This window comes from Chelon labrosus (assembly GCF_963514085.1).
Source record: "Chelon labrosus genome assembly, chromosome: 23".
In the NCBI taxonomy this organism is placed as follows: domain Eukaryota; kingdom Metazoa; phylum Chordata; class Actinopteri; order Mugiliformes; family Mugilidae; genus Chelon; species Chelon labrosus.
Window position 1 is genome coordinate 14,422,631 of NC_140356.1, and position 26,982 is coordinate 14,449,612.

Here is a 26,982-nt window from a genome sequence, read left to right on the forward strand (position 1 = left end):
AAAAGTGTCACTGCTATGGGGTGGGGGTGTCTGGTCTGGTCTAGGGGTGGATGGTACATGTCTAAGTAACACAAGATGTAAATGATTTGATTTCTGGCTTTAAAACCTTTACCACAGTCTCCAATATTTATTTATTTTACCGTAAAGCAGCAGATTCTGTAAAGTACACAACCAGGACTGGGATTGCCCCTTTGTCATTTCAGTCTAGTATGGGAGATCGCCTCTGTCAATCCATAATACATGACGCTATTAGCATGTGGCTGTCTTGGTTACTGTTGAAGGTCAGCATAATAGACTGTATAAAACCAGTTATTTTATATAAAAGCACGGCAATGTAATGCATTCAAAGTAGAAGAATCGAATCAGAGTCGCGCAAAGAAACTGGTGTTTAATATAACCAGTGCGGTGTAAAGGTGGTAAGAATAGCAAGGAGAGTCAAGGTCAGATATGTTATTAAGGCGATCTTGCCACTGCTGGTGGGCCTGGGGCCGAGCAGGGGAGAGGGGCTTCGGCCTCCGCTCAGGAAATTATTTTGCCCCAATCAGGGAGTTTGACGATTGTTTCTATATTTGGGGAAATTCCTAGGGATCGTCAAAGCAAACATCTGGGGAATGTTGCGCCAAAGTCATTGCACAGCTGTAACACACACTCACTAGACACCTTAGATGTCACTAGAGATAAGTCAGAGACGCCGGCGGACAAAACAATGCCCCCAAAACTGTGCTAAAGTTGAGCTCTTCCTTACCTTATGTAAACTTGGCTGAAGGCTGGAAATGACGTTAGCCGTTCTTTATTTGGGTGGGGGCATAAACTACAAACACAGATGTTTTAAAGGAGACCTTGAACTTTAATACAGTTAGTTTTGAGGTGATATGCTATGGTGTGCAACACTGGATGCTAAAGGTTCAGACATTGGTGTGGTGGATGGACACCGTAAATGCAGCAGATCAGAGTCTAGCAGAGAACTGCAAAGAACTAGTGAACAGGTGTTTTAGTTGAGGCATGAACGTAAATGTTCCCTGTTCTTAACCCTTACATTGTTAGCCCTTTGTACACATTGCGAAATTGAGCATAGCACGCAAAAATGTCGCTAAGATCTAGAAACCCAGCACAAAGACGGAGAGAGATTTTCAATTAAGAGCCCTTGTTTGGGGGTGAAAATAAATGCAGATTTGTTTGTAGTCCTGTTGGACTGAATCAATGTCACCATGTACCTGGATGACACCTTCATCCCTGGGAAAAGTACAGGATCAGCAAATACTAATATTAACATATTAACATTGGAAGCAAGGGAGAAATTAAAGTGACATTGTTACAGAGGAGTCTGGGGCGGCTGGACGGGTCAAAAAAAAAAACTAGAAAGGCAACACTTTTAATAGCACTGGATCTGAAGTGGTCTAGAAACACAGCGCAAAGACAGTGGGGAGAGATTAGAAGATTAAGGCTAATTTGGTTTAAAGCGAATAAATCCGGCATATCCTTGAGGTTATTTAGAATCTAACAACCTGATTCGACCCAGGTGACGCCTTCCTCTCGAGGAAAAAAAGCACAGCATCGGCAAATCAGTCCAAAAATCCCATCAACACTAGAAGCAAGGGACGAACTGGTGCGACGCTGTTATAGAGGAGGTCGGGGTGGTTGGATGGATCAACAAAAAAAACCTGAATCCTAATAACATTTCGAATTATAATCATGTCAAATCAGGTAATGTTGTTTTTTTTGTGTACAGTCTTTGATGGCACTAACAACCTGTGCTTTTTTTTTTTTTTGCATATTCAAAAACTCTGCATCAGCATGTCTAAATTTAGCGCCTAGAAAACAACTGCATTCAAATGTCACCGTCTCTCAAGCTGCACACGTATGAGAGTAACACCAAGTGTGTTATTTCCAGCTTGTGTGTGTGTGTGTATGTGTGTGTGTGTGTGTGTTTGCATAAGCCATTGTGATCTCCCCAACTCTGTTTCCCGGTGTCCGCCGACTCTTGGCGATCTCCGCTAATGAACAATTTGCTCAGCGAGGTGTGACCACACGGGCATTGTGATGTGAGCCACACAGTGGACTACTGATGCAATGAGCGAGAGAGATAGAGGCAAATGGAGAGTGAGAGAGAGAGAGAGAGGGTGAGAGAGAGAGAGAGAGAGAGAGAGAGAGAGCAAGTGGGAGGGAGGGACACTGGAACTCTATTCCACACAGGCGAACCTACATAGGCTCAGAAGACACGGTCTCGCCTGCAGCACACACACGCACACACTCACACACACTTCGGCTGGCTGTGGATTCTCCATCTTATTTCATACATCTGCAGGTAAGCTGCCGACTCTCCCAGCATGTGTGTTGTTGTTTTAATCAGCTGTTCTAGAAATATGTGATGTGTGTGTGTCTGTGTGTGTGTGTGTGTGTGTGTGTGGTGGTTGTGACTCCCATATGCATGCTGGCACACGGTGAGACGCGCGCTCTAGCCGCAGTTATAGGTAAACACGCTGTCACCCTCCGGATTTCATCAAACACACGTAAGAAGGCGCGTGGTTGACGGTGGTGCAGATACTAATTAGTGCCAGGATTAAGATCAGAGGGAGGAATTAAGGTCCAAATCTATAGGATAACAGGCAATGTGTGTGTGTTGTACGTACTGTACACGGGAGTGTGTGTGTCATCTGGACGAACCTGATCTATACAAATGTCAGCATCTATCATCTTCATTCATATTTCAGAGTAATAATGTGTAGAATTGCATGTGGATCTGTTTTGGTGTTGCTCGTGCAAGGACAGATTTTCTGTGTGTGTGTGTGTGTGTGCGTGTGTGCATTTGCATGTGAGTGCAGCACACTCCGGCAAGCGGAATCCAAAAGGTGCTCAAATCCGTGGGATTAGCGAGACGTCTTTGGCTTCAGCTGTCACCATGGCAAAGGCAGCCGGTGGAACGCTCGTGTTTGAGGGCGTCCTTTTTTAATAAGCGGGTTCAGCGCAGTCGTCAGCTCTGGGACTGACACGAGCATTAACCCCAGGCACAACTAATGTCATTCTCAAGCGTGGGGGGGGGGGGGGGGGGGGGTATGTTTTTGGGTAGTGGCCAAAGTGAGGTCTTAAATAGGTGGAGTGTAAGAAGGATGCACTGGAAGATAGCTGAAGCAAGAAAAGGGAAAAACGGCTTTTGGGCGAATCAACAAGTTTTACTAAGAAAAAAAAATAAATCAACTTGAGAAGATGTTACTAACTGCACTGTTGATGTTCAGTGTGTTCAGTGTGTGTGTGTGTGTGTAAATCTGACCTGGGAGAGGAAACCCCACAGATTAGAACAGCAAGGAATTAATCTGTAAATAGAATGACTCGGGATGTTGCCGGGCCATAAAGCCAACACACAACTACTGGTTCAGCTATACTTAGACATAAGAGCAGTTCTCATTATAGTCAATAATGTCCAGGGACAATTGACTGTAGCTGGTTGCACAACTGTAGCTGTGAATCTGGTGCAGCTGGCAAGTTAGCGAACTGGGACTTTAAACCTGAGAAATGATGAAGAACTGAATAACTGTACGCTTAACATAAAACGGGATTGGTAAAGCACATGCGGTAGTTAAAGCTGGGAGGCTACAACCAGAGGGTTAGTTAGCGTAGCTTAGCATAAAGGCAAAAGAAAACCGCTAGCCTGGGTTTGCCACAAATTACAAAACCATGCACCAGACTACTATTGCTTGGCCAGAAGCTGAAACTTGAAAAGCACCGTCACTGCACACAATACAAGTTAACGTGCTCTCCTGTGAAATATGGGACTCGCCACTAAGCTCGCCGATTCATTTTAATGTGCATTACTGATGCGGCGCGTAGTATTCAATCAATGTTTATGGTCATGTCTGAACATGGAGTTTGCTGTAGCATTGGAAGACCGTAAATAAATTCACAAACAGCAAAGGATCTTCGGTGAAATGGGATTATTTATAACTGAGAGTCTTGTGATTTGCTCTAAACATAAATTAGACATTCAGATTATAATTTTCACCTTGGTTGTCCTCTACAACCCCTCTTCGACAAACTAAACAGATTCCATGATCGATATGTTGACGCCTGCCTCTCTAACACTTCAAAAATACACTTAATTCTGTAAAATAAGTCCCTGTCGGATTGAATCGGTGCAGCATCGACATCGGTGCGTAGCATCAAAGTCACTAAGGACAACAGGAAAAAAGCCATATGCTGAGTCCTTACACGGGAGGTGATGTTAAAGTACCGTGCAATGGACCCAACAGCGCGTGGGAGTGACGCACTCACGAGTGCACTTGCGTGCAACCATGGCAATAAGAGCGAAAACTTGTAAATATGCACACCCACACAGCAGAGTCAGAGAAAAAGAAAAAGAAAAAAACAACAACAATCACCTCGTAGACATTTGCAGGGAGGTAAATTACTCCATTATCTCGGACTGTGTCATTGATCCTCAGACCTCGCTGGCGCTTATAAAGGGTTAGTTAAATAGTAATGACATTGGGGACAGTCAATTCGTCTCCATTTGTGAGCCCCCTCCGCGTGGAGCTTCTTCATTTCAGTCACTCAGGAGAAACGCACGCCTCTCATTCAGTCACTATGTTTCTATTTCGCCTCTCCTTTAATAGCTTTCTTTTTCCCTTCCCCTTCCTCTTACTATGATTCTCGGAGAGCCCCTTTCTTTATTGGCCTTACTACAGCTACCTTGATATGATCGCAGTGACCACAGAAGGGTTTGTGATACCAGATATGAGACTGATTTAGAGATTTCCACAGAGAAATATGTACAACAGGGGAAAACCTGATTGAGATAAAGATGTTCCTGAGAGAAGTGATCAAGTAAGGACAGGGAGGGGGGTGGAGTTCTCCTGAAAATAGACTAAGCTTTAAGACTTGAGTCTGTTTAGACTTAATAAAGGAGGTTCAGGCCAACAAACTGAAATGAGCATTAAGGAGATTGCTGCAGAGTTGACTCTCCTTGACTAATAAAGCCAATGCCAATATGGTGGTTTTGTCTTTCTCCTCCACTGCCCTTTTCTCTTTTCTTTTTTTTGTCTCTTTGCGTCTCCTTCTCTTTCTCCATCTCTGCTCCAATGAGCACGCTACAGTGCCAGGGCACCCCCCCCTTCACTCCAGTCTTTGTCAGGAGCAGCGAGACAAAACGCCAGCAAAATAATAGACGGGACTTGTAAATTCCCCCACAGACACTTTTTATAGTTCCTTTCCACTCGCTCTGCTGCCTGTCAAGCCAGACAATGCCTTCGGCAGGCATGCGTTTGATGTGGCGGCGAGTGGTGACGAGCAAGCTAAAGGCCCGATCTGTAATAACATTAAAGAGTAAACTGCAGGGGTTTTAGATTAATTGGTGGTTGGAGGGAGATCAGTGAGTTAGCCTGATTGCTAGTTTGTTTAAATTAGTTTATGAAGGAAAGTGATTCATGTAATTCTGGACAAAGATGCTAAGAATGTGAGACAGCTAGACACTGGCTACTACTTATAAGCTGTTTTGTTTACACATTAAACCCTGCTATTGTCAGTAGTTTATTAATAAGCGTGCATAAGGCGTCTCTTTCTGCAGTTCTCCTCGTATTGTTTTCTGTTTTCCAGTCAGTAGCTTTAATGCTTCAGTTGACTCTCACAGCTCTCATCAGCAGCGTTGTATTTTTATGCCGTAGGCTACGCTGTAATAAACTGCGGCCAGACGGCAATCAAGTGAACACAAGGCCGCTATCAAGCACGCAGCAGACCACAGGAGACTGAGTCCGTGTCAGGCGAGTTCTCACTTACTTGAATTGCGTTGTTTTGGTTGGGGCGATTGTGCAAGAGTTGGAATCTGCAGTGGTATCCTTTTAATTTCGATTAATAAGGGGGGGAGGGGGGGGATGTACTTGGGCGTATCCGTAACATCAACAAAGGAGTGGAAATCAATAGAAGGACGAGCAGAAAAGAGGGCGACAAGTCAAAACCATCAAAGCGCTCATGTGTGATATGTGCAATACATGGAGTAAGTACTAGGGAGATGGCAGGATAAACTCAGCTTAATGTCCACTCTGACTTTCAAAGTTCATTCGGGTAACGTCCTGAAAATACCTGCGCCTGTGTGAGAGATCTATAGTCGTTATATTACCAAACTGAAGTTGATATTTTGGTTTTTTTCAGGGTTGATCGGTAAATAATCCCTTAATAAGACAACGACATGATCAAATCATAGTTGTAGTCACTTCTAATGTTTTTTTAGAGGTGGAAACGTCTATAATAAAACACAGAACTAAAAGACACCTTCTCACTTCCTGCTTCAAAGCGTATGGAGACGTAGTCACAGTCATGTAGACTGTCAGTGACTTTCTCTACCAACGATGCAGAGAGAGAAGGAATTGAAGTAAGCATTTTGCAACTCTACATGAGTTACCGCACTACATGATACTGAATGAAAGTGATACCTAAGTGAAATGTGAGAACGTTAGCCAATAATAAATTAAACATATTCTTCCCTGCCGTCTAAATAATTGATATCTCAAGCACGAAATCAACAGAAAAGAGAAACTGCGGATGAAAGGTAATTTTGCGCCAAGCTTCAACAAGACATGTTTCCCTTTTGCTTCTTTTTTTCTTTTTAACACTTATTTGCTTTTCTGAAAGCCTTTACAAATTGCTGGCAACCTGTATCTACTACCGAACACCTCACGTAGGCGAACAAGCACGTAGCTGCGGCAACATGCAGAGTCAGGCCCGAATTCGATCTACGATCACATCTCAGCACGCATGAAATGCGAACGTACGCGGGTTGGTTGGTGGCCAGCTCGAACACACGGGAAGCTAAAAACAACCTCACCACCTTGGAATCGGGTTTTTCATGCCTCTCAGTCAAAGTGCTAAATCTGGGGAGTGTGTGGGAAGCTCTATGTTTGACCCCACGTTAGTCAGTCTTCATTTAAGTGAGCGTCTGACAAGTGTATCCAGGCTCGTTCATATCCCTCCAGGCGGGAGCAGGAGGAAGGACGGGTGGTCGGGTTCTGGCTCTCCTGATCAGAGTGTGTGCGCAATAGAAAGTAGCCAGAGCTCCGGAGATTAGGGAGAACTGGCAGGGATTAAAGGCGGGAAAAAATAAATAAATAAAAATAAAGTGAGCTGTAAATAAACCTGTCAGATAGAAAAACAGAAGCTGACGGAAAAAAAAAGTGTGAAATAACACACCGTATGTTAAAAAACTATGTTAGAAACTGGAGAGCATTGATGTTTTTTTTTTTTTTTCTCACTCCCACACAAACAGATCTTTTCCCCCATCTGCTTTAAAGAATAAATAAATCTGAGATTGAAAGAGAGCAAGGCCAAAGCTGGGAGTTATTGAAGGGGGGAGGTGGGTGGGGTAAGTGTTAAGTACAACTAAAGCGTACAGGTTGTTGTTCTCGCAAGGGGAAATTCCTCTGGTGCTCCAGTCTTTTCACTGAGGCAACAGGCTAGTGACTTTAAACCATTCGGCGCTCCACAAAAGAATAAGAGGTCCCTCCCCCTAATTCTTCACTCACCTCCCCCAACTCAGCCCTCGCACATTATTATTTCTTGACCACTCCTTGCTGAATAGGATGCATATGGATGGAAGTTCTTGCTCTAATTGGTCGCTAGCCCAACCGCTGCGACACAGTATGCCTGTGAGCAACAGCGTGACATAAATACTGACCACCACATCCAACAAAACACCACTAATTGAGGGGTGTCCGCAGCGCTTAAGCTCTTGTTGTGATTTGTGGTGGGTGACATATTTTTTTATTATTTTTAGCCCGGCTAACTTCAGCAGCAGTCGCTTGCAATGGGCGGCATAGTTTCTCTACTCGATTTACGTCACCGTCTGGAAAAGTGGCCGAAAAGCTAGAGGCATCCAAAAAATAAAAAATAAAAAAATAAATGTTTCACGCTAAGAAAAGGGAACAGATGCGAATTCCATCGCAGTTCTCGTCCGGTCAGTTTTAGCTGTCCTGAGAGTGGATGAAAAGTGTGTCACCGGGTGTCTTGTGTGCTCTTGTCTTCTAGGCCAGTTTGCAGGCGAGCCAGACAAACCCGCCTCAGGGAGACGGAGAATGGGGAACAACATGTGACCGACGCCGTGCGCCACTGTCGACAGCATGCCTCGCCTCCACCGGACCTTGGCTCTGTTCTTCTGGTATTTTTTGCTACTTCACAGGCAGACTCTGGCCGATGAAGAAGGCCAATGGGGGCCGCCAAGTAAAAAGCCACCAGTAAATAATAAACCAAGCTCTTATTGGTGGGCCCCGTCTCTACCAAAGTTACCTTCTCTACCAAAGTTACCTTCTATTCCCTCGAATCCGTTCAGTAAATACATTTATGGGAGTTCGGATGATAAAGAGGAGGCAGATGTTTTGACCACAGCTGCCAAGGGGCTGACACCACCAGCTGAGCACTTGCAAGACCACTCGGGATCGGGAGAGGGGAGCATTTCTGAAGCGTCTCCACCGCCCACCACTTTGACTCAGGGGCTCGAAAGCAGCGTAACAAAGATAAGAACTGAATCACTTCCCACAGGAACATCGGATTCTCCACACGGCAGCAGATTTCAGAGCGACAATGATTCTCTTGTTCCAGACTCCTACTCTCCCACAAGCAGCTCTATCAGAAACACTCTGTTCACCGACAGCCCCACCAGCACCAACGCTCCTGAACAAAATGCAACACATACCCACCCACCATCGGGCACCGAGCGAGTTGCTGAACCCAGCATGGGTGCCACTCCACGACACCTCCCAGAGGAACACAGTGTTCATCAGGAGGCTGTAGATTTTTCAGGAACGGCATCTTCAACAGTGCCGCCAGAAACTAGAGTTCCCACCGCCTTGACGTGGGCAACGGCCCAAACCGCAACAACAAACCGAGAGCAAGCGGAGGTCACACCGACGAGAACACACCCTCTGGGGTCTGTTACTCACCCTACCTCCACGGGAACCGCGTTTGTCAGAGGGCCACAGGCTTCAACTGTTAGCGTTACCTTGGAAGCTGGAGAGACCACAATGTTTGAGACTCACCCCACGCAGAGTGAGGCTGACCTGGGCCTCTCAGAAGCCAGGTCGGGGGCTGCAGAGGAAGGGCCAGGGGGAATCGCCACAACCCTGGGGATCGATTACAACCTAGTCCTGGAATCCATGACAAGCACAACTCCGAGCCAAGGGGTTAACTCCCCAATAGCAGGAGGTAAGCAAAGTTAAACAAATCAATAGTGGCTGGATTGACGCTATGGATGTGATCAATCACATGTAGACAGGTCTTTAGTGTTCAATAAATGGCTGTCAAAAGGCTGCAGACAGTCGGGCTTGATCAATGACATTTCTGACACGGTAAGCAGTCAAGGGTCTCAGATTTGCATGAAATCCAGAGCCCAAAGAAACCTGAAAGTGACCAATCAACATTAAAATGGTTAGACTGAGATGTTATGTCTTGAAGGTTTTGTCTAGCTAGTTTGAACACACACGCCAACACATATAAATGCCAGCTTTCAGAAGTTGCTTCACAAATAAAGCAATCAAAAAAAAATAAAGAAACACTGGAACCACCTCCAACCAAGTGACACATCTTTATTGTGTTTCCAGGGATTAATCTGTCAAGCTTTAAACAAAAGAGAATAAAGCGTCAGAATCTGTTGGGCAATGTGTTGTGGTGGGTAAAAAGGATGCTCTGAATGATCTTTTGTCGTTTGTTGTTCCCATCCACACCCATATAAGTTAATTTTATTTAGTACCACCCTGTTCAAAAGCAAACTTCTCTCACCCTCTAACTATCCCTTCAACCATCTATGATGAATTTTCCAGCAGCAGTTCCACTTCAACGTTGCATAAGCCATTACCTCAGAGAACGGAAGGAAAGACGATTGAAATCGACTCGACTGAGGTTTGCGTGCACGAAACGCTACGATCTGAAACATCTTCTGGTAGCTAGCACCTTTCAGGAGACCCTGACATGACATTGAGGCAACACCTCGTTTTTCTCCTAACCCATCCCCCCCTCAGACACCGGTGGCTGTCGGGTGTCTGTATGCTTAATGAGTCTTTGGGGCGAAGATCCTCCTCCGTGTACAGACACATTCATCATGTAGGGTCAAAGGTTGGGAGAGAAGATGATGAGTCCATTACTCTCGGCCAGGGAGGTTCAGCATCCATCTGATAAAACCATCATTGTTTGGTGGATGTGTACATAGGGCGGTGTCCTAGCGTGTGCAGGACATAATCATATAGTGCTTGTGCATATAGATATACAGTACTTCTACATTAATGTTAGCAAAGAAACACTAGAGGAAAATGGTGTTTGCTCATATAAAATGGATAAAAATCACATATCACATATTAATTGCGCTAAAAATGCGACTTTTGGTCACATATTTTATATTTAAATCTAAAAACATTTACTAAGCATGTTTGCAGCTGTTCACTATAACACTTCCACGCATTTACCCCTTCTTAAAAAATGTATATTTTTATATTTATAGTGTCCTGTTGCTTTCGAACTCATGCAAATTTCTCTAAAGCAGACGTTAGATACTGGACAACACAGCAATGACATCCTTTGCAGTGTTGCCCAGTCTCAAAATGCTCAAGAGCAACCTCAACCATTGGATCCTTAAGTAGCAATGCAATCTGACAATATATACAGGTCACACTTCTTTTGTGAGTTTGAGATTAGTGGTGCTGGAAAGCGACCTCTCTAGGTTTTCTATCCTCCACTCCGGTTAACACTGGCTGTATTGTAACTGGTGGATATTGTGTTTCGTCTGCTGTGATCACTGTTGTGTCTGCACTTGTTTTCAGCTGTGCACCGTGTGGCAGCATACAGAAAAGAAAAAGGTGGTGGTGGTGGTGGTGGTGTGGTGTGGTGTGGTGTGTCGGGGGGGAGTGGGGTTCGTCTGGGTGGGGAGGGCCCGCTGCGTTCACGTATCAGTATTCCAAACGCGCACTCAGCGAAACTACCACCACCTCTCCTCTGGGACCATCCGCTCGCCAGTCGCTGTTCGGGGATGCTGAACATGCTTCTTGCCATTTAGTCTCCCTCCCTCCCTCCCTCCTTCCCTCCCCTCCCTCCCTCCCTCCTCTTTGCCATCTTTGTGCCTCTGTACAAACACAAATCCCTGTCACTTTGCTCCGCGGTCAGACATGTCAGCTACGGCTGCTTTGAAGGTTGAAAAGACGGCTCGACAGGGATGAGAGGAGCGTCTGGTCAGTCATGGAGGAATGGAAGCTAATAGAAATAGGAGGTCTGCTTGTCGGAGTACTGAAAAGGGCATCTTGCGGTCTTTAAACTTGGAAAGGACACAGGTGGAGGCTAAAATGAAAATTAAAGCACAGCACCTCTGCATTATCATACATTATGCCAATGTGAAGTCTATCCATGCGCTGTAATTCATTTTAAAGCCGCACAAGGTGAATCCTCTCCCTACTGGAGGTGTTGTACATCTTCACTAAATAAAATGGCTGTGTTTTTATTGATTGAGACAGCGTTTGTTATGTGGCGTTGCCCTTGAGGAGGCTGTCAGGTATGAAAAAAACAAAACAAAAAGAAAAAACAGCAGTGCTCTGTATCTGTGTCATATCCCCTACTAAGGGACACTCCAACATCCGACAGCAAGGGCAATTATGGGGGGGAAGCGAGGGGAAAGGAATTGTAGGTTTTTTAAAGCCGCCGCTGCTGTGAATTTTCTTCCAAAAAGCTCTCCTTTATCCTGCCAATGCCTTCCCCTTCCCCCTTCCTCCCACCACCATTTCCATTACTGTAGCCTGTGCTAATGGCAAGTGGCGAGACGAGACCCGTGGCACGCTCCATTAAAACCTGCAAGGACGTACTGTCTCCGTGATCTGAGCACTGTAGCAAACATTGATTATAGAGATGAATTATAGATTTTACATGGAAGCGAGTGGACTTTAATGCAAATAAAGAAGCCTGTGTTTGCCTTAATATTATGTTAATCTTTTCGTGATAATTACCAGGCTGGTTTGTTGCTGTAAGACTTGGCTGGATTAACCCAAGAAAAAGCACCGACTGACTGAAATGAGGATTATTTTATACTTTTACTGATTTCTAAAGTGACGATTCTCTGAGGTAGTTAGTGCGAAGACGAACCAAATTAGCAACAACGTGATGAAATCCCGTGCAAGTACATTGAAAACTGAAATTCACGCCGAGCATCTCTGTCATAGTATTCCCTTATTATGCATATAATTACAGCGCGAAGATCCTGCTCTCTTCTGCAGTGCTCTCCAGCACAATCCTGTCCCCCCCCCCCATCGCATTAAGCTCGGTGTATTTGTTACGAAACCCATGCAAGTATCGCTTTCATAAAGTCACTCGGGGGTTGCGCAGATAAGCAGCAAGTGAAACGGAGTGCAACATCGTGTTTTGTTTGTCATTTCTGGAAGCTGAAGATAAATGGGGAGCTTCTGAGACGCTGTGTAATACGTGCCACACTAAAATGGCCACCATTGACACAGAAATGTTCCTCCACTGTGGACTCTGCAATTTAGGCTATATCCATGGAGGAAAACGTAAGTTTTTATTCTGAGGGAGAGTCCACAGGCTGAGGTGAAGGAGATGTAGAGAATTGAGAAATCACTGATCAGACTTTAAGGTCAAGAAGACAGTCAAATTGACGCAGAAGCTATGGCGACAGTGCAGACCCTAGCACTGTAGCTGACGTGCACCTCCCCAGAAATGTAACTATGTGCGGCGGCGACGGAGACTCAAAGGCTTGTGATTGGTCCGGTTGGTAGTAGCGTGTTTCTGCTTTAGTATTTCCAGCTGCTTCTCCATCTCCGCAATTTTCGAATTGATTGTTTTGGATCAATAAAGATGGAACACAACGAGGAAAGCTTAACTGAGGAGATACAAACATTCGTACGACTGAAATTTTCAGTCACCATTGTAGAAAGTGAAGCAGGAAGTAGAAACAAAAACTAACCCGACTGGCAAAAACGACACAGCACCGACTAGCGCTGGGTGGCGTTTTTACAGAGCGAGCCAGACTAACAAACACAAAACAATACAAGTATAAATGGCTCTCATCGGCGCAACATACGTAGATTACGGCGTCTATGTCCCGCAGTACTTTAAAAGAGCCTTTAGCAGTATTAGGTAGATGCCAAAGTGATTATCCAGCACAAAACTGTCAAGTCGAGCTGTCCAATAAGCAAGATGAAGATCATTTTTATATTTTTCTTTCCGCAGTGGTTTTATTTTTGCTCTTTCAGCACTATGTAAATACCCGGTCATCGGTAATTACGCTTGTGATGTGCTGAAGAGATGAGTTCCACTGTCCGCGAGTCAGCGAGCGAGTGGGCAAGTGCACATGTTTACCCTCCTCATCTCATTTGAGGCAGGCAGATCTTATTAGGTGCTGTAATTTAATCTAACGCTTCAGGCACTTGGACTGGCGTCGACACATCTAAGAAGCTCGGGAGATTTGGCCGTGTTGTACGCGAAGGTTGGAGTTGTATCTCTCTTTTTTGTGTGAATTTGAAGCATCAGTTTTCAGCAAAACTATAACAAGTACTCAGAAATATTGGATTTTTCTTATTATACTATCTAAGAGTCTCGGCCCTCTAACGGTACGGCTGTAGGTAGTCAACCGAAGCAGCATAAAGAGCTGCTAAGCCTATATATATGTGCTACGTTATGGCTGAAGCATCTTCTGTAACCCGCTTGGCCTGTGAAGGGTCGTGGGGGGGACATCGGGCGAGACAGGTCTCCAGTCTATCGCAGGGCTAACACAGACAGACAACCATTCAAACTCACACCTACGGCCAATTTAGAATTAACCTAACAAGCATGTCTTTGGATGGTGGGAGGAAGCCGGAGTACCTGGAGAGAACCCACGCAGACACAGGGGAGAACATGCAAACTCCACACAGAAGAATGGACTCGAACCCAGAACCTTCTCGCTGCGAGGCATCAGTCCTAACCACCACGCCACTGTGCCGCCCTCTCTCCGTCACCTTGTAACTGTCACTTTATGGGAGCAACGGCAACAAAACAATTTCCTTGGAAGAGACCCTAAACAACATTTGTGGCCTTTTTAATCTGCGTGTAATTCCACATTACTCGACGTGCCCTTTAGCAAAGACAGAGCTCTAACTGCGTGGCAGTCAGCTGTGCGGTAACAAAGCGACGAGCGGATTTATCTTGGGAGACTTTTAAAATTTGCGATTAACTCGAGTGCTATGAGCATGACATGGATTATTTTCTAAGATGCTAGCTCGTGTTACCTTGTAGTTTTTTTTCCCCCCCAACTCATTGTCCTCCACGCTATCCTGATGTCTTGCTATCTTTAATTAATATTAATACTTAAGTTATAATCTAAAGCTGCACCCGGTCCTTTGCTCCGTCAGAGTCGGCTCAACAGATTCATTCACAGGATATTGTCCTACACTAATCAACGACTGCTGCTCTGAGTTGCTGAACTGTGAAAACATATTTTTTGACTAAGCCGAAGGGAAAAGACAATCATATGTCCCTGATATGTAGTTACTGACTTTCTTTTTCTAAACCCAGTTTGTAGAACTAATAAGTCCAGAGTCTGTATTTGTGGTGGACCAGGATGTGCACACACCAATAAGGATGTCAGTGTAATTAGACCAGAGAAGCCCAGTCTACTGTGCTATGGATGACTGGCTACAACTAAGTGGATGATAGGCCCACCTCTGACAGAACTGGGTTAAGAAATATAGTCCTTCCATTTACTACAGAGCTAAGTCTCAGACGTGCTGTGAGCAGAGAACAGAGAGGGTTAAACTGTCGTCTTCGTGCAAGCTCCAGATATGCAAATCTGTATCGCTTTGGAGTGGGGACGCTGTGTGATTTAAAATTGTATTCCTGACCGCTTTGAGACCGCTCAGAGGTTAAACTGCACGTGTCTTCGCAGAGCCGCCGGGCAAAGAGGATAAGGAGGCCGAGGAGGGTGTGGTACCTTCGGCTGCGGGCGGCTACGCTGACACGAGCTTGGCAGACACCTCCACGCCGTCCGCTAAGCTGCTAACGGCGTCCCTCACGCGGAGCGCAGGTGAGCAAAAGCATCCTTTGAGGTGTTCGAGCCGCCATGGAGGACAAGCAATGTTCTTTGTTGAATTAAGCCATCCTGTAGCCGTTTCAATATCTGTAAATCTGTCAGAGGACTTGGAGAAACAATTACCCTGCATCCTTTGCCTGGAGCTACTAATTGCCTCCAATGGGAGGAGAAAACTGCGCGTTCAAGCTGTGATTTAGAGAACTCCTGAGAACACAAGAGGCTGGGAAACGATGCATCGAACGAATATTTCTCTGTACTGTATCAGATAAATAATCATAGACACCGTACTGGAAGCACTAATTATGCATTCAAATGACGGCAGAGCACTTTAAAAAACAGGAGTAGCGTTAAAGAACAAAGGATCTGTTCGGGAACTGTGGCAAATAGTGTGTCAAATAATACAGAAGGTGTGTGATTTATCTCCAGGATAGAGTTGAAACATACAGACACAGAAACAAATCAAGACCAGCAATGATTTAAAGATTTAACATCCAGCAACACTTCTGCTCCAGTGAACACCGGGAAACGTCAGCTCTATATCGAGCGATATGAAATGAATCCACACAACAAACATCGGTTCTTTAGTTCTGTCATGTCTTCCACATTGTTTTCCACCGTTCTGGCTTTGTTTGTTTTGGTGCCCTGTTAATTAATTAAGTCCCCCGTCTTCTGCAGCGGTTTATTTGCACCCCTCGCCGTCTGTTTATCCCAATAAACCAACTCCTAGTGTTTGTGTAGCTACAGTGCATAAGACACATTCATTTGCATTTTCTTTTGGAGGTTTTCTGGGCATACAGTTATAACTTGCGCTAAATTTAAATGCAGGCAACTTCCATTTCTGAATATTTATCTGTGGCTCTAAGCTCCAAGTTGATTGGCTTTTAATTTTGACGGCATAACTCGTGCAGATTTGTCATCTTGAGCATTTTCTTCAGCAAATTAGCGTCCAGCGAGCTTTACAATGCAACAGTGTGACTCATCCAAGTGTGTTTGATAGATTTTTATGGCAAAGAGAAAGGCTTTGGCTACTCAGACCATACATGTTAAAGGAACAGTATGTAAGAAATGTATTTCAATTAATCATAAAATGGCCCTGATATGTCACTAGACATGAAGAAATCATGTTCATTTCAAATACTTATATCACTGACAGCAGTGGTCCGGCCAGGATATTGTCATTCAAAAGTGAGAGTTGCAGCCCTCAACTGATGTTGATGTTGTCATGTTGTGTTTTGGCCTGAGGCGCCACCCTCAAGCTATCTACTAATCACGAAGTCAGTAGAGTTTCGTCTTCCGGGTTGCCAGCTCTGCTCTAGTAACCGCAGCTGCAGCTACGAACGTGTCGGATAAAACATGTATAACGTTACTAAACCTAAAAGACCTCGTTATGAATCCGAAATACGTCGTGACAAAGTCCGGAATGGCATGGAATTGACCCTCGACGTTTGGATGCTATACTCTACCATGTTTGTTGGTATAGGCTAAAAGCCCCGTGCTTCCGTACATATAGACAGTGGATTTTCCGTGGTCGCCCGTGCTAAATGCGTTCATAAAAAGCTTTATATCGCACCACTAGCAGGGTATGAAAACAATCTATGTTCCGACTGAAATGTGGTATTACAGTACATCTTTACGAAATATTTGGCTAATCGCCATTAGTAAATTTTTGCGATACATAATTACTTCGCAAAACATCTCTCATGAAGCATAAACTTTATTAACAGAAGAAAAAACTTACTGTGTAGGACTCGTCACTTGCCATTGGAAGCTCCTTGTAGCAGCCTACGTTCCTGCTGGATCCTGCAGCTTAGCTGGCAACCTCGAGTCAGGGGGGAGGCTGAGGGGATACACCGTTCTACAGTATTTTGAAAGTGATTGCAGTACCTGTTTTGGCCAGTTTTGGCCACAATCCTACATACTGTTCCTTTAAGGAACAATTTGCTGCTGGTCTCAACACGGCACTTGTAGACAGTTACAGAAATATACGCCAGACTTCTTCTTCACTGTAAATCAATTAAGACCGCCATAATTCCACTACAAAATCTGGTAGAGAACAAACAGGAGCCACATTCTGGTCAAACACGCCCGTTAAAAGAGCCGCTTTCGGCCCAGTTCACAGGAGCAGATGTAACCCACATTACCTCGCCCAGAATAGCACAAGCTGTCAAGTGATTTTCAAAAATAGACCCGTCCAATGTGCCGATGAGAGGACGCTACGGGGCTGATCGGTTTGGTGTGTCACAAAGTAAGGCGGTCAAACAATGATGCTGCTGGTCCGCGTATCAGCCGTTCGCTTAGCGTTCCCCCTAAAGCAAGAACCTGTTGCGGCACATAAACAAATTTATAGTGAACAAACTCTCACATTTGCTTTCATGGACCTGCAGGAGGTGGGTTTTGGTTGCAGAAAACTGTTTAAGAAGAAGCAGATTTGACATTTCCCAACACAAAACAGGCTCCTCTGTATACTCAGCATGCGTAATCTCACGTCTCCGGTTGTTCCCTCAGTAGGTTAACTGCCTCACGTGGGACCGTTCAAGATTTATTAATACGGCTGTTAGAAATTAAGACATAAACGTGCACCAGTGAAAGTGTTTCCACTGTGTGCAGTCGGGCCCTCATTAATAACTGATTCCACTGTCTTTAGACCGCTCTTGGATGAAATTATATTCAATTGCTCAGCTAAAGGTTGGAAAAAACTACAAGAGATGTTGCAGTGTTGGTCAAATGAGGCCTTGATATGCTGCTGGTTCAGCTACAGGGTCAGTTTGTAGATTGGTTCAGATTAAAATATCTTAACAGCCACTGGATGAAATCTTATAGATGAATCCCACAGCATGAGGTTCCTGTCTGTGGATCTGGGCACACATTTGAATATTTGATATGCGACCGCAATCACGGCCCCACCAGGATGATTTACTGCATTCATCAGCAACCAGAAAACATATTACATTGAGAAAACCAGGTGCACCCACTAAAAACACCTGATAGAGGGTGAGGCAACAGTCTGCCATGCCCTGATAACCCGCACAGATGCACATGCACATTATTTAAGTCAAATGCAGCCTCAAATAGAAGAAATATGCATTTTTCAAGGCAGGCATTTTGCAAATTGTCACAGTAGAGCCAGCTCAGGTGCAATTAAAGGTGCCTCAGTTCCATTTAGCGTGTCAGCAAGCCAAGATGGCGACAGCGCAGGCGCAAAAGTAAGCGCTCAGTTAACGGCACGCAGCTGCCGCAAAAAAAAAAAAATAAATAAATAAATAAAATACGCAAACAGACGGGATAAAGATTGTAAACATCTTACCTGTGTGCGGAAGTCATCTCCCCGTGGTCCAATTTGCTTTTCAGTGAAGACAAGAAGAAAGTTCCGCCACAGAGGGTTTTAAAATACAAGTCGCTGCTGCTTCACACGTTGTCCTGGTAACCAGTCCACCGTTGGGGAAAAGTAGCTTCCGGCAGGTTGATTTATGTCTGAATTAGCATCACCTGACTGCCATATTACGGGAAAACAGCGCTGGATAACGATGTAAAGGCCCCGGTAACAAAACTTAATGTACCACACTTATTTCCCCTCCATTACCTCCACACAGTTATGTGAATAAATGCCCTGTTTCTACTTTGTTTAAACTTGCTGCTTACTAGCTAGCTTGCTAGGCTCTTTACCTTTGCTAGTGCGCATGAGCGGGGATGATTGACAGGTGACGACAGACGATTGACAGATTTACAGTTAATAGTAATTATAATAAGTGATAAATAAGCCCCAAACACATTTATTTTTATTTCTGAACTATCCTATAATACAGAAAACATGAAAAAAAAAAAATGTTATTGATTTATTTTTATTTATTCAGACTTGCCGTGTCATTGGGTGGGCCTGAACTCAGGTGGGTGGCTCCACCCACGCCCACCTGTAATTGGCAGGTACATTTCTAGAAACTTTTCCAATACTTTAATAAGTGACATGTCCAAAACTCAACTTGTGCAGTGATTTGACTCTGTTAGGAGAAATGTGATGCCTAATATAGTCCTGTAGCATAACATTGAGCATTTACTACATACAGGTAGCATAGTTTCAGCCACAAGCTGCAGAAACTCTCATCTTTGTAATAGGCTAAACTCAAACTTTAACTCTTTAAGGTGCATTAAAGATACTTTGCACAGGATTCTGCCTTGTGTCTCCAGATGTGTTAACTGCGCCTAGCATGGGCAACTTGTTCCCACAGGAATGTGTCAGACAGCCAAGCAGCATGCAGTGGAACATAACGCCCTGATCCCTCCCTGTACCGTAGTCGCCGCCGCCACATATCAAACCCTTTCCGGGCCGCGCAGATTTGACGCTCGCTGACAAGAGCGAGGCAACAAAACATGGCACTAATTCAATACCCGTCACGTTTTTCCACTCGGCCTGGCTCAGCGGCATCCAATTCACTGCCTTGGAAAAGTAAATAAATGGGCAGACTAGTCATTGACATGTAACACTGTGCTTAACCTCACCTACTTTATCAGTGGGGCCCCCGTGTTCAAAACGCCCACAGCTGTTTGTTTTACACTCCAGCCACATTTCCCACACTGTTACTGTGTGTTATGATAAGATGACACGGTTATACGGTGCAGGTTTATGAGGTTAATGCCCTAATTTTTAAACCACTTATGTCACAATTTCCACGGTGCCAAAAAAGTGGTGGAAATAAGGACTATCAATGTTGTTGATTAATTGAGTTTTAGCAATGCAAGCTGGACTGCACTAGGGTTCAGTAGGTCAGTCCACCAATTAGGTCCAGACATAAATATCCCTCCACTCTTGGAAGGATTAACTGAAACTTGTAACCGACACTCCAGTGAATCCGTATAACTCTTGGCAAACCGTTCCTTGACATTTGTGGTATTGGTTTTCACAACTAGTGGAGTTTTGTCTTGCAAATTGTAGTTCATGACCAAACGTGCAATCAGCATCAGTTAGCTTAGTGCTAATTATTATTCTTAGATGCCTACGCCAAACTAAACTGGCGACCCTGCTAAATATAACGTCCTGATCGTCAGATGTTAGCAATGACACAGTGAGCATGTCACCCTTGCTACAGTTAGCCATGGTGCTAGCATTTAGCTAAAAGCGCTTATATTTAACAGGAATTAAATCAGTTATATATTAATTTATATTTAATGTATGTTTTTAACTTGCTTGTTTCCAATTTACATTGTGAAACTAATGTTAAATTAACATGTTTGATGCAGAACCAATGACATCTGGTTGTTTCGCTAACTCTCCAACTGGTAAATCAAAATTTGTTGGACACTGTGTTCATAATTTAGTCACTCCTTCCTACCGCCTCCAACGTCAACGTAGAACAGGATGTTTAGTCTGGTTGCTGAACTGACTCAACTGAATTGCTGCACAGCATGTACAGTACTTTCTAGGCAGAGCTCAAACTGTGGGGTTACTCAATCTACTGACTGATGCTCACACTGTGACGAAGGTGCGTAAGGGAGCTGTCTGGGCAAACTTTTGCCATGAAAGAGTCGTCAGGCCGTAATTAAAATTCAGTGCATCACCAAAAAAACGAAAACAAAGCCTGCACGAAAATCGATCCGTGCTCTTCCTCCCATTGAGGAAATGATTAAGCCCGGGACAGCTCAGCATGTTGTGTGAAATAAAACTGCTGTGTCACACTGAGAGATGCCCGGGCAGCTGGCAGTTGGGGTCGTATTTCCCCGAGCTTGACGTTTTCATCGCGGCTTGGGACCGCGATAAAGCTGTGAGGTCGCGAGGCAAGTGGGGGAAAAATGATAAAGACAAACAGAAGGGAGGCAGGAGAGGGATGCTAAGGCTTAGGCACTCATGTGGATCTGAGGCACGAAGAGGGCATCGCTTTGTTCTCAGAGTGGTGCTTAAATGTCAATACTGCAAATACATGAATAGACAGACCCCAAAAGAGACCTTACACTGACACAGATTATATAGGAAACATTAAAATGAATCGGAGTATATGTTGGAAGGCCAGCAAGTGAGAAAAACAAAGCAAAACATAAAGCATGGGAAGAAACTTGTAAAATTCAGGGCAGTCAAAGAGAACGGGACAGAAAACTGTCCCAGTTTAAAAATAGCAAACCCACCTATGGGAGTATCCCCTTTTGAAGCAGCCATTGAGGGGAAATCAGAAACAAAAGAGTGAATTAGGGGACCAGGACAGGGTGGGACGGGAAACTCGCGAAAAAAGCTTTTAAAAGACACGCGAGAAAAACATGAATCCCACTTTTAGTTTTACATGGGAAACAAATCAGCCATCCTTCAATCTATACGCGAAGATGTTGGGGTTTTGTGGTCGCCGCATTTATGTTCTCAAAAGGGCACACAACTTTGTCGCCACGTATAATGTATTCTCCGTACATCGCCGGGCGCCGTTTTTCACAGATCCAGACAGAAGTTGCGTCAGCGCTGTTTGCTTGGATGATTCAGAATGATTGCAAAAAAATATTTATGCGCGTACACTTCACTGAACCTGCTGCTGCTGCGTGATTTACAGTACCGTGCCGTCAGTTTATTCTGCCCGCTCGTCCCTGTCTCCGTGGTCCATTATGGCGCCTGGCTCTTTATGGAGGACTTATTGTCTTTGATAAGCCTGCAGCAAAATGACTGATGATCCTGCGTGCGAGTGCAAATCACTGACGTGCAGTTAGAAGCTGCTTCTCTTCTGTCTACCTTTTCTTTACGAGGCTTTTAAGCAGCCTTTATTAGTGCGGGGTCTTTTCTTGGATATAAAGCCAGCACGCACGTGATGACGGTTACAAAAAGCTCCGGGATCTGGAGCTCGCCGATGTGGAGACGGGGAGACTGAAAAATGTCCTTTTGCCCATCTGTGAGGCATTACGCCGCGCGAAGCGACTTGCGTACGTCCCCATTCAAGTCGGTAATTGAGCCACATAACCATGTACGGCGCAGATGAGCTTTGCAGGCGTCTGTAAATTTCACACGAGCACACACATACATGGGTACTCCTTCATTTCCAAAGCCAAACCGCTTCCTTTGCAGCGCTAAAACATGTCTAACACAATCATAATTAACTATACTCGCATGGAAACTCCAGATGGCTTACGTAACGCAAGAAAAGCTCTCTCTGTGGTTCTGAGTGGGCTGATCTCACACACACACACACACACACACAAATACGCACACACATTCCTCCTATTTAGGGCCTAGCTCAGTTTGAAGTCGCCTTCTTACAAGCTTTTACACAGGATTAGAACATTACAAGGACACCGCTCTTTCACAATTCCTGGACCGGGGCCGGCCTTTTTTCTGGCTCAGATAGTTTGAACGCTGATTAAATGCTCCTGTGTATTCTCATGAGTGGACGATTAGCATGCTTTTAAGTGAAATGAAAGTGGACGTTTCCAGCTTTGGCCGTCTCCGAGCTCATGCCTTAGCTCTTTCTTTTCAAGGACTTATTCGAATATTAATCTTGTTTATCATACAGGCGAAATAAATCTGATCAACGTTATGTTCTGCTGTCTTTCCAGGCATCCCTACCACACCTACACATACTCCTCCGAATACTAAAGAGTGGATATCCAACCAGGCAGGAAGTGACGTCACCTTCCTTCCGGACTGCAATAAAGAACGCTCCGGGATCTGCAACCTCTCCGACACGTGGGACTCCTCCACGACCTCCTCGCACGTCAAGCCCACGCAAAACACCACTGCCACGAATCAGTCAAGCAACCCCTTCCTGATCCCAGCTCAACCCATGCTGGTGCCCCTGTACACCGACTGGAACAGCGCCATGGCGGCCTGGGGCGTGGCCTGGGAGGCGCATGTTTACGGCGCCGGTTGCGTCTTCGCGATGCTGACGATAGCCTCGGCGCTCAATCTGCTCTGCTTGCCGCTGCGGTGTCCGTCTGGATGCGGCTACTTCGCTCTCGTGAGCTTGTTCCTCCTAGCTGCCGGTTGCACCAGATCTTTCTCACTCCTGTATGATGCCTACGGACACCAGGACCGGTTATCTTCAACAGAGGCCTCCCTGATGCTCTACGAAGCACCTTTTCCTTGCCTCACCGCAGCCTTCGGACTAGTTTTCCTCCTCCTCTCCATGCGCTCAAGAATGCAGCTCTCTTACTCGGCCTTCCAGAGACCCTGTTTCCTGGCCTGCCTGGTTTTCGTGCACTTTGCTGCTGCGTTTGGTCCGGTCACATTATTAAAGTTCTACCAGCAAAAGCCTCCGATGTGCCTCTTCCTTTCACTCATCTCCCGTGGAGCCTTTGTGGCGCTGGCAACATTCTTGTCTGCTGCCTATTTTGTGTTCTACATCTATGTGCGTGCGGACTCAAAGCACATCTACCACCTGAATAACACATCTCCAACACCCGCTGAGCGCTACAACCGCTGCCCCTTCGCCGAGAGCCGGGACTGGGAGCGTGCAGCTGTAACAGTTTGTCTTTCTGCACTGTTCTCTTTAGCATGTGCAGGACTTCAGTTGTATGCAATGCTCAATGCCATGGGGGTTGCAGGTGGAGAGGAGGTCTTCCACCCTTGGCCGTGGTGGACTTTTCAGTTTAGCTGCAGACTGTGCGAGCTCGGGGTTTGTCTCACCTTAGCCTTGGTGGTTGCACAGCCAGTCTATTGCTCGGACCACCTTCCAGCTGCTGGGAGCTGCTGGACTGAACTGTTGGCATCGAAGTCGCCCATTCTTCCTGGAAGCTACCAGTGGACGCTGAGCCAGCAGGAGAAGCTTGCCATCGTTGACACAGTAGGGCTTGGAGAAACTGAGAGCCTTCCTCTCTACACCCTGATGGATGACAGGCTTGGGAGCAGTCTGAATGGCCTGGACCTCCTCTACCACAGCAACCGAGCCTTGGCATACCGAGACCTGGATTTGGATTTGGACTTACATGGCTCAGGAAAACCTGAGGACGCAGGAGGCAGAGAGCCGTCGGGTGGATCATCGTTCACCAGTGACTCCACCACAGACCTACGGCCGCCCTCGCCAATCAACTTGCGTCGCAGCATAGATGAGGCGCTCTTCAGCGAGGCGCTCTTTCCCATGAGCCTCTTCGGCCCTGCTCGACCCGTTGGCTGCGGTGACCTGGCAGTTGGCAACCACTGGACACTTCCCAGCAACGGCCTATGTGATCCTCTCTCCGCCGACCCTGGCCTTTATCGAACCTCTTCCTGCGTGGAGATGGCTTCCCAACCCCAACCCCTTTGCACCCTATCTCAGAGTGTCGAAGGTGCGCCACCATCTCCCTCCCTCTGCTCTTCCTCCAGCTGTTCGTCGCCTGAACGCTGGAGGGGCAGCTCTTCCTCTTGCTCCCTCTACCGAGCCTCTCTCGGAAGCTCCTCGCTGGTCCTCTGCCCGAGCCCAGAGAAACATGCCCGGCAGCTTCACCAGCAAACGGGTGCAAGACACGCTGCAGACTCGGACCACCAGGGCCACGCTGACCCTCAGAGGAACTATCAAACGCTGGGCGCAGCCTCACAAGAGAGCCTGGACCTGGATATGTCAAGCGAGGCAGACCGGTCCGTGCAGGAGGAATTCATCAGTGCTTGCAGACAAATCGATGCTTTGAGCATCTGCAGCGAGACTATTGATTTATAAAGGAGAGTCTGGTCAAACAAGGGTTACACTAAGGACTTAAGAAGGTTGTTGAGAATCTTTACAGAATATTCGATAGTGCATGGTAGCTTTGCATACAGCATAAAGGACCTATCGCTGCCGTAATCAAGTATTTGGAAGTTGGGTAAGCTTTCTTCAAGTGGTCAGTAGTGAATGTCAATGAGGGTCTAAGTGCCAAGAATGTCAAAAGCCAAAAGGTAATTTGTAACTTTTACATGTTTGATAAAGGTTGGCGAAGTTTGATACAGTCAAAAAGAATAGTAACCTTTTACTGAGTGGTGATATAACAAGAGATGATTTGTACAAATGTTTTTATTGCATTCCGACATTCCAATAGATAGTACTGTGACTCAATTAAGCACTTATTAAATACTACTGAAGTCATACACTTTCAAATTCTGAATATCATTATTAAATCTCCTGCTGAATGAATGAGATTAAAAATATCCAGTATGTCAAACTATAAACTCTCATACCACCCAACTGTACTTGCAGGTATGGTGCAGCAGCGCCCTCTACTGGTTAAAAGCACACTACAGTTATCGCTCTATATAATGGTCCAAACTGCGTATTCTACTAATTTATTTATGTTTAAATATAACTCTGCTCAAAACATTGTTTAATAAAGTTTGTTTTATAATATTTGGCTTCTTATTCTTGAGGTTCAAAGCGGCGATATGAGTTTGCAACTCAGTCAGACAGCAGTCCCGTCACAGTTTTACTTATTTATTTCTTCTTTAACATATAGAACAGCAAAAGCAACTTTTGTCTGTAGAGTGTTTTTCACTGTAAACATGTTCTGAAGTGATATTCCTCAAAATCCCCTAATGGAATTACTAAATACCGAGTCTTTCCCATCCATTGAGAAAAAAAAAAAAAAAAAAGAAAAAAAACAGGTTTCTTATTGTTTGGTTGTTGAAAAAAATGAAAACAAAATAAAGCATCACATTGTATTTGTGCTTTTCAGATGAACTAACAGGACGCAGCACTTCTTCATGAGTAAGACATTATTAAAAACCTGGATTACCTCTTCAGGTGGGAAATTGAAAACAAGCAGCATTCATTACCAACTAAACATAGGTATATTATTTCTCCATGTACATCTTCCTTGCAATTCAGTCCAGTTGCAAGATCAGTTGTTAGTCAAGTGAACACCAACATGGTAGAGAAAGCAACTTTTACAATCTGGGCCACTTTATATATATAGATATAAAAAATAATAATAATAAACGGCAAAACATGTGAAAATGTTAGAAAAGCCAACTCTTACGTAAACAAGAACAAACAAAGACACTGTTTTAAAGTAAGACGAGGAGACGAGAAGGTTTGTGACGTCATGAATGCATTTTATCCATCCCTGCTTCAAGGCATGTCTCCGGTGAAAAGAAACGAAATGAAACTAACGTACGGGGGAAACCTATGCCGCAACGTGAAAGCGCAGGAAGGGCCGAGGTTAACGGGGCGACTTGTCGCGCCGCTTTGGGTTTTTCAAGTTAGAAAAAGAAGAGTGTCGGAGGAAGTGTAAATACACTTGGCAGTATGTATGCAATTAAAGCAGAAATATAAATACAGCCAACATCTGGCTTTGTGAAAAAACAAACATGCATATCAAAAACCCTTCATGCTCAATTCAAAGCCCCCTCCCCGAAGACTATACAGGTTTGTTATAAAGTTGCTTTATCTAAAAGTATTCAAATTAAGGGCAATTCTTCTTCAATATCAACTATTTTTGATTGACTCGTTTTCTCCTGATCGTCATGCTTTTGGTCCCTTCTACGCTTTGAGGACTGCGCATCGAGATGGGACGCAAGGTATTTGGCTCAGGCAGTCTTTGAGGGGGGTTAATGAACGTCCACAGTGGTAAAGGCTGTGTTCTGCCTACTGATTGCAGGTGTAAGTGTAAAGTTGACAGGATAACGAACCAAAGGCCAATATCGCGTACCTCAGAATACACAATACACAGAGTAAACATAACGCGCTGAGATATAAGCAGCTACCCTTCAAGTAGCGTTTATCCGTGATGCAAAAACGACGACATCGACGCTGCACGTATAAATGCACATATATTGTCTTCTGCACGTGTATATACTAGTGTGTTTAAGAACTGGGATGCGTGAGGCTTCCGACAGGTTTGCTGGTACGGGTGGATCCCATAAAAGCCAAAAAAAAATGAAAAAGATGGCTGCCTTCGACTCGCTAATATTAAACAGGACGAATAGAAACAGTGCACCTTCACTTTGTTTGTCCCAAGCACACACACGCACTCAACACGCGCCGTTGTACAGTTCGTTCTCTCACTACGACACAAAACTGAGACCGGGCTGCAAGATACAGGTGTGTATG

The 26,982-nt window shown here is 45.0% G+C and overlaps 1 protein-coding gene across 1 annotated transcript; it reads left to right on the plus strand.

The window, feature by feature from the left end:
• Window positions 1-2,233: 2,233 nt before the first annotated feature.
• prrt4b (proline rich transmembrane protein 4b) lies at window positions 2,234-26,858 on the plus strand. Its single transcript, XM_084573748.1, has 4 exons — window positions 2,234-2,305; window positions 8,008-9,180; window positions 14,888-15,025; window positions 22,547-26,858. The coding sequence occupies exons 2-4, from the start codon at window positions 8,100-8,102 to the stop codon at window positions 24,619-24,621; spliced, it is 3,294 nt and encodes a 1,097-aa protein (XP_084429874.1). The 5' UTR covers window positions 2,234-2,305; window positions 8,008-8,099; the 3' UTR covers window positions 24,622-26,858.
• Window positions 26,859-26,982: the final 124 nt, after the last annotated feature.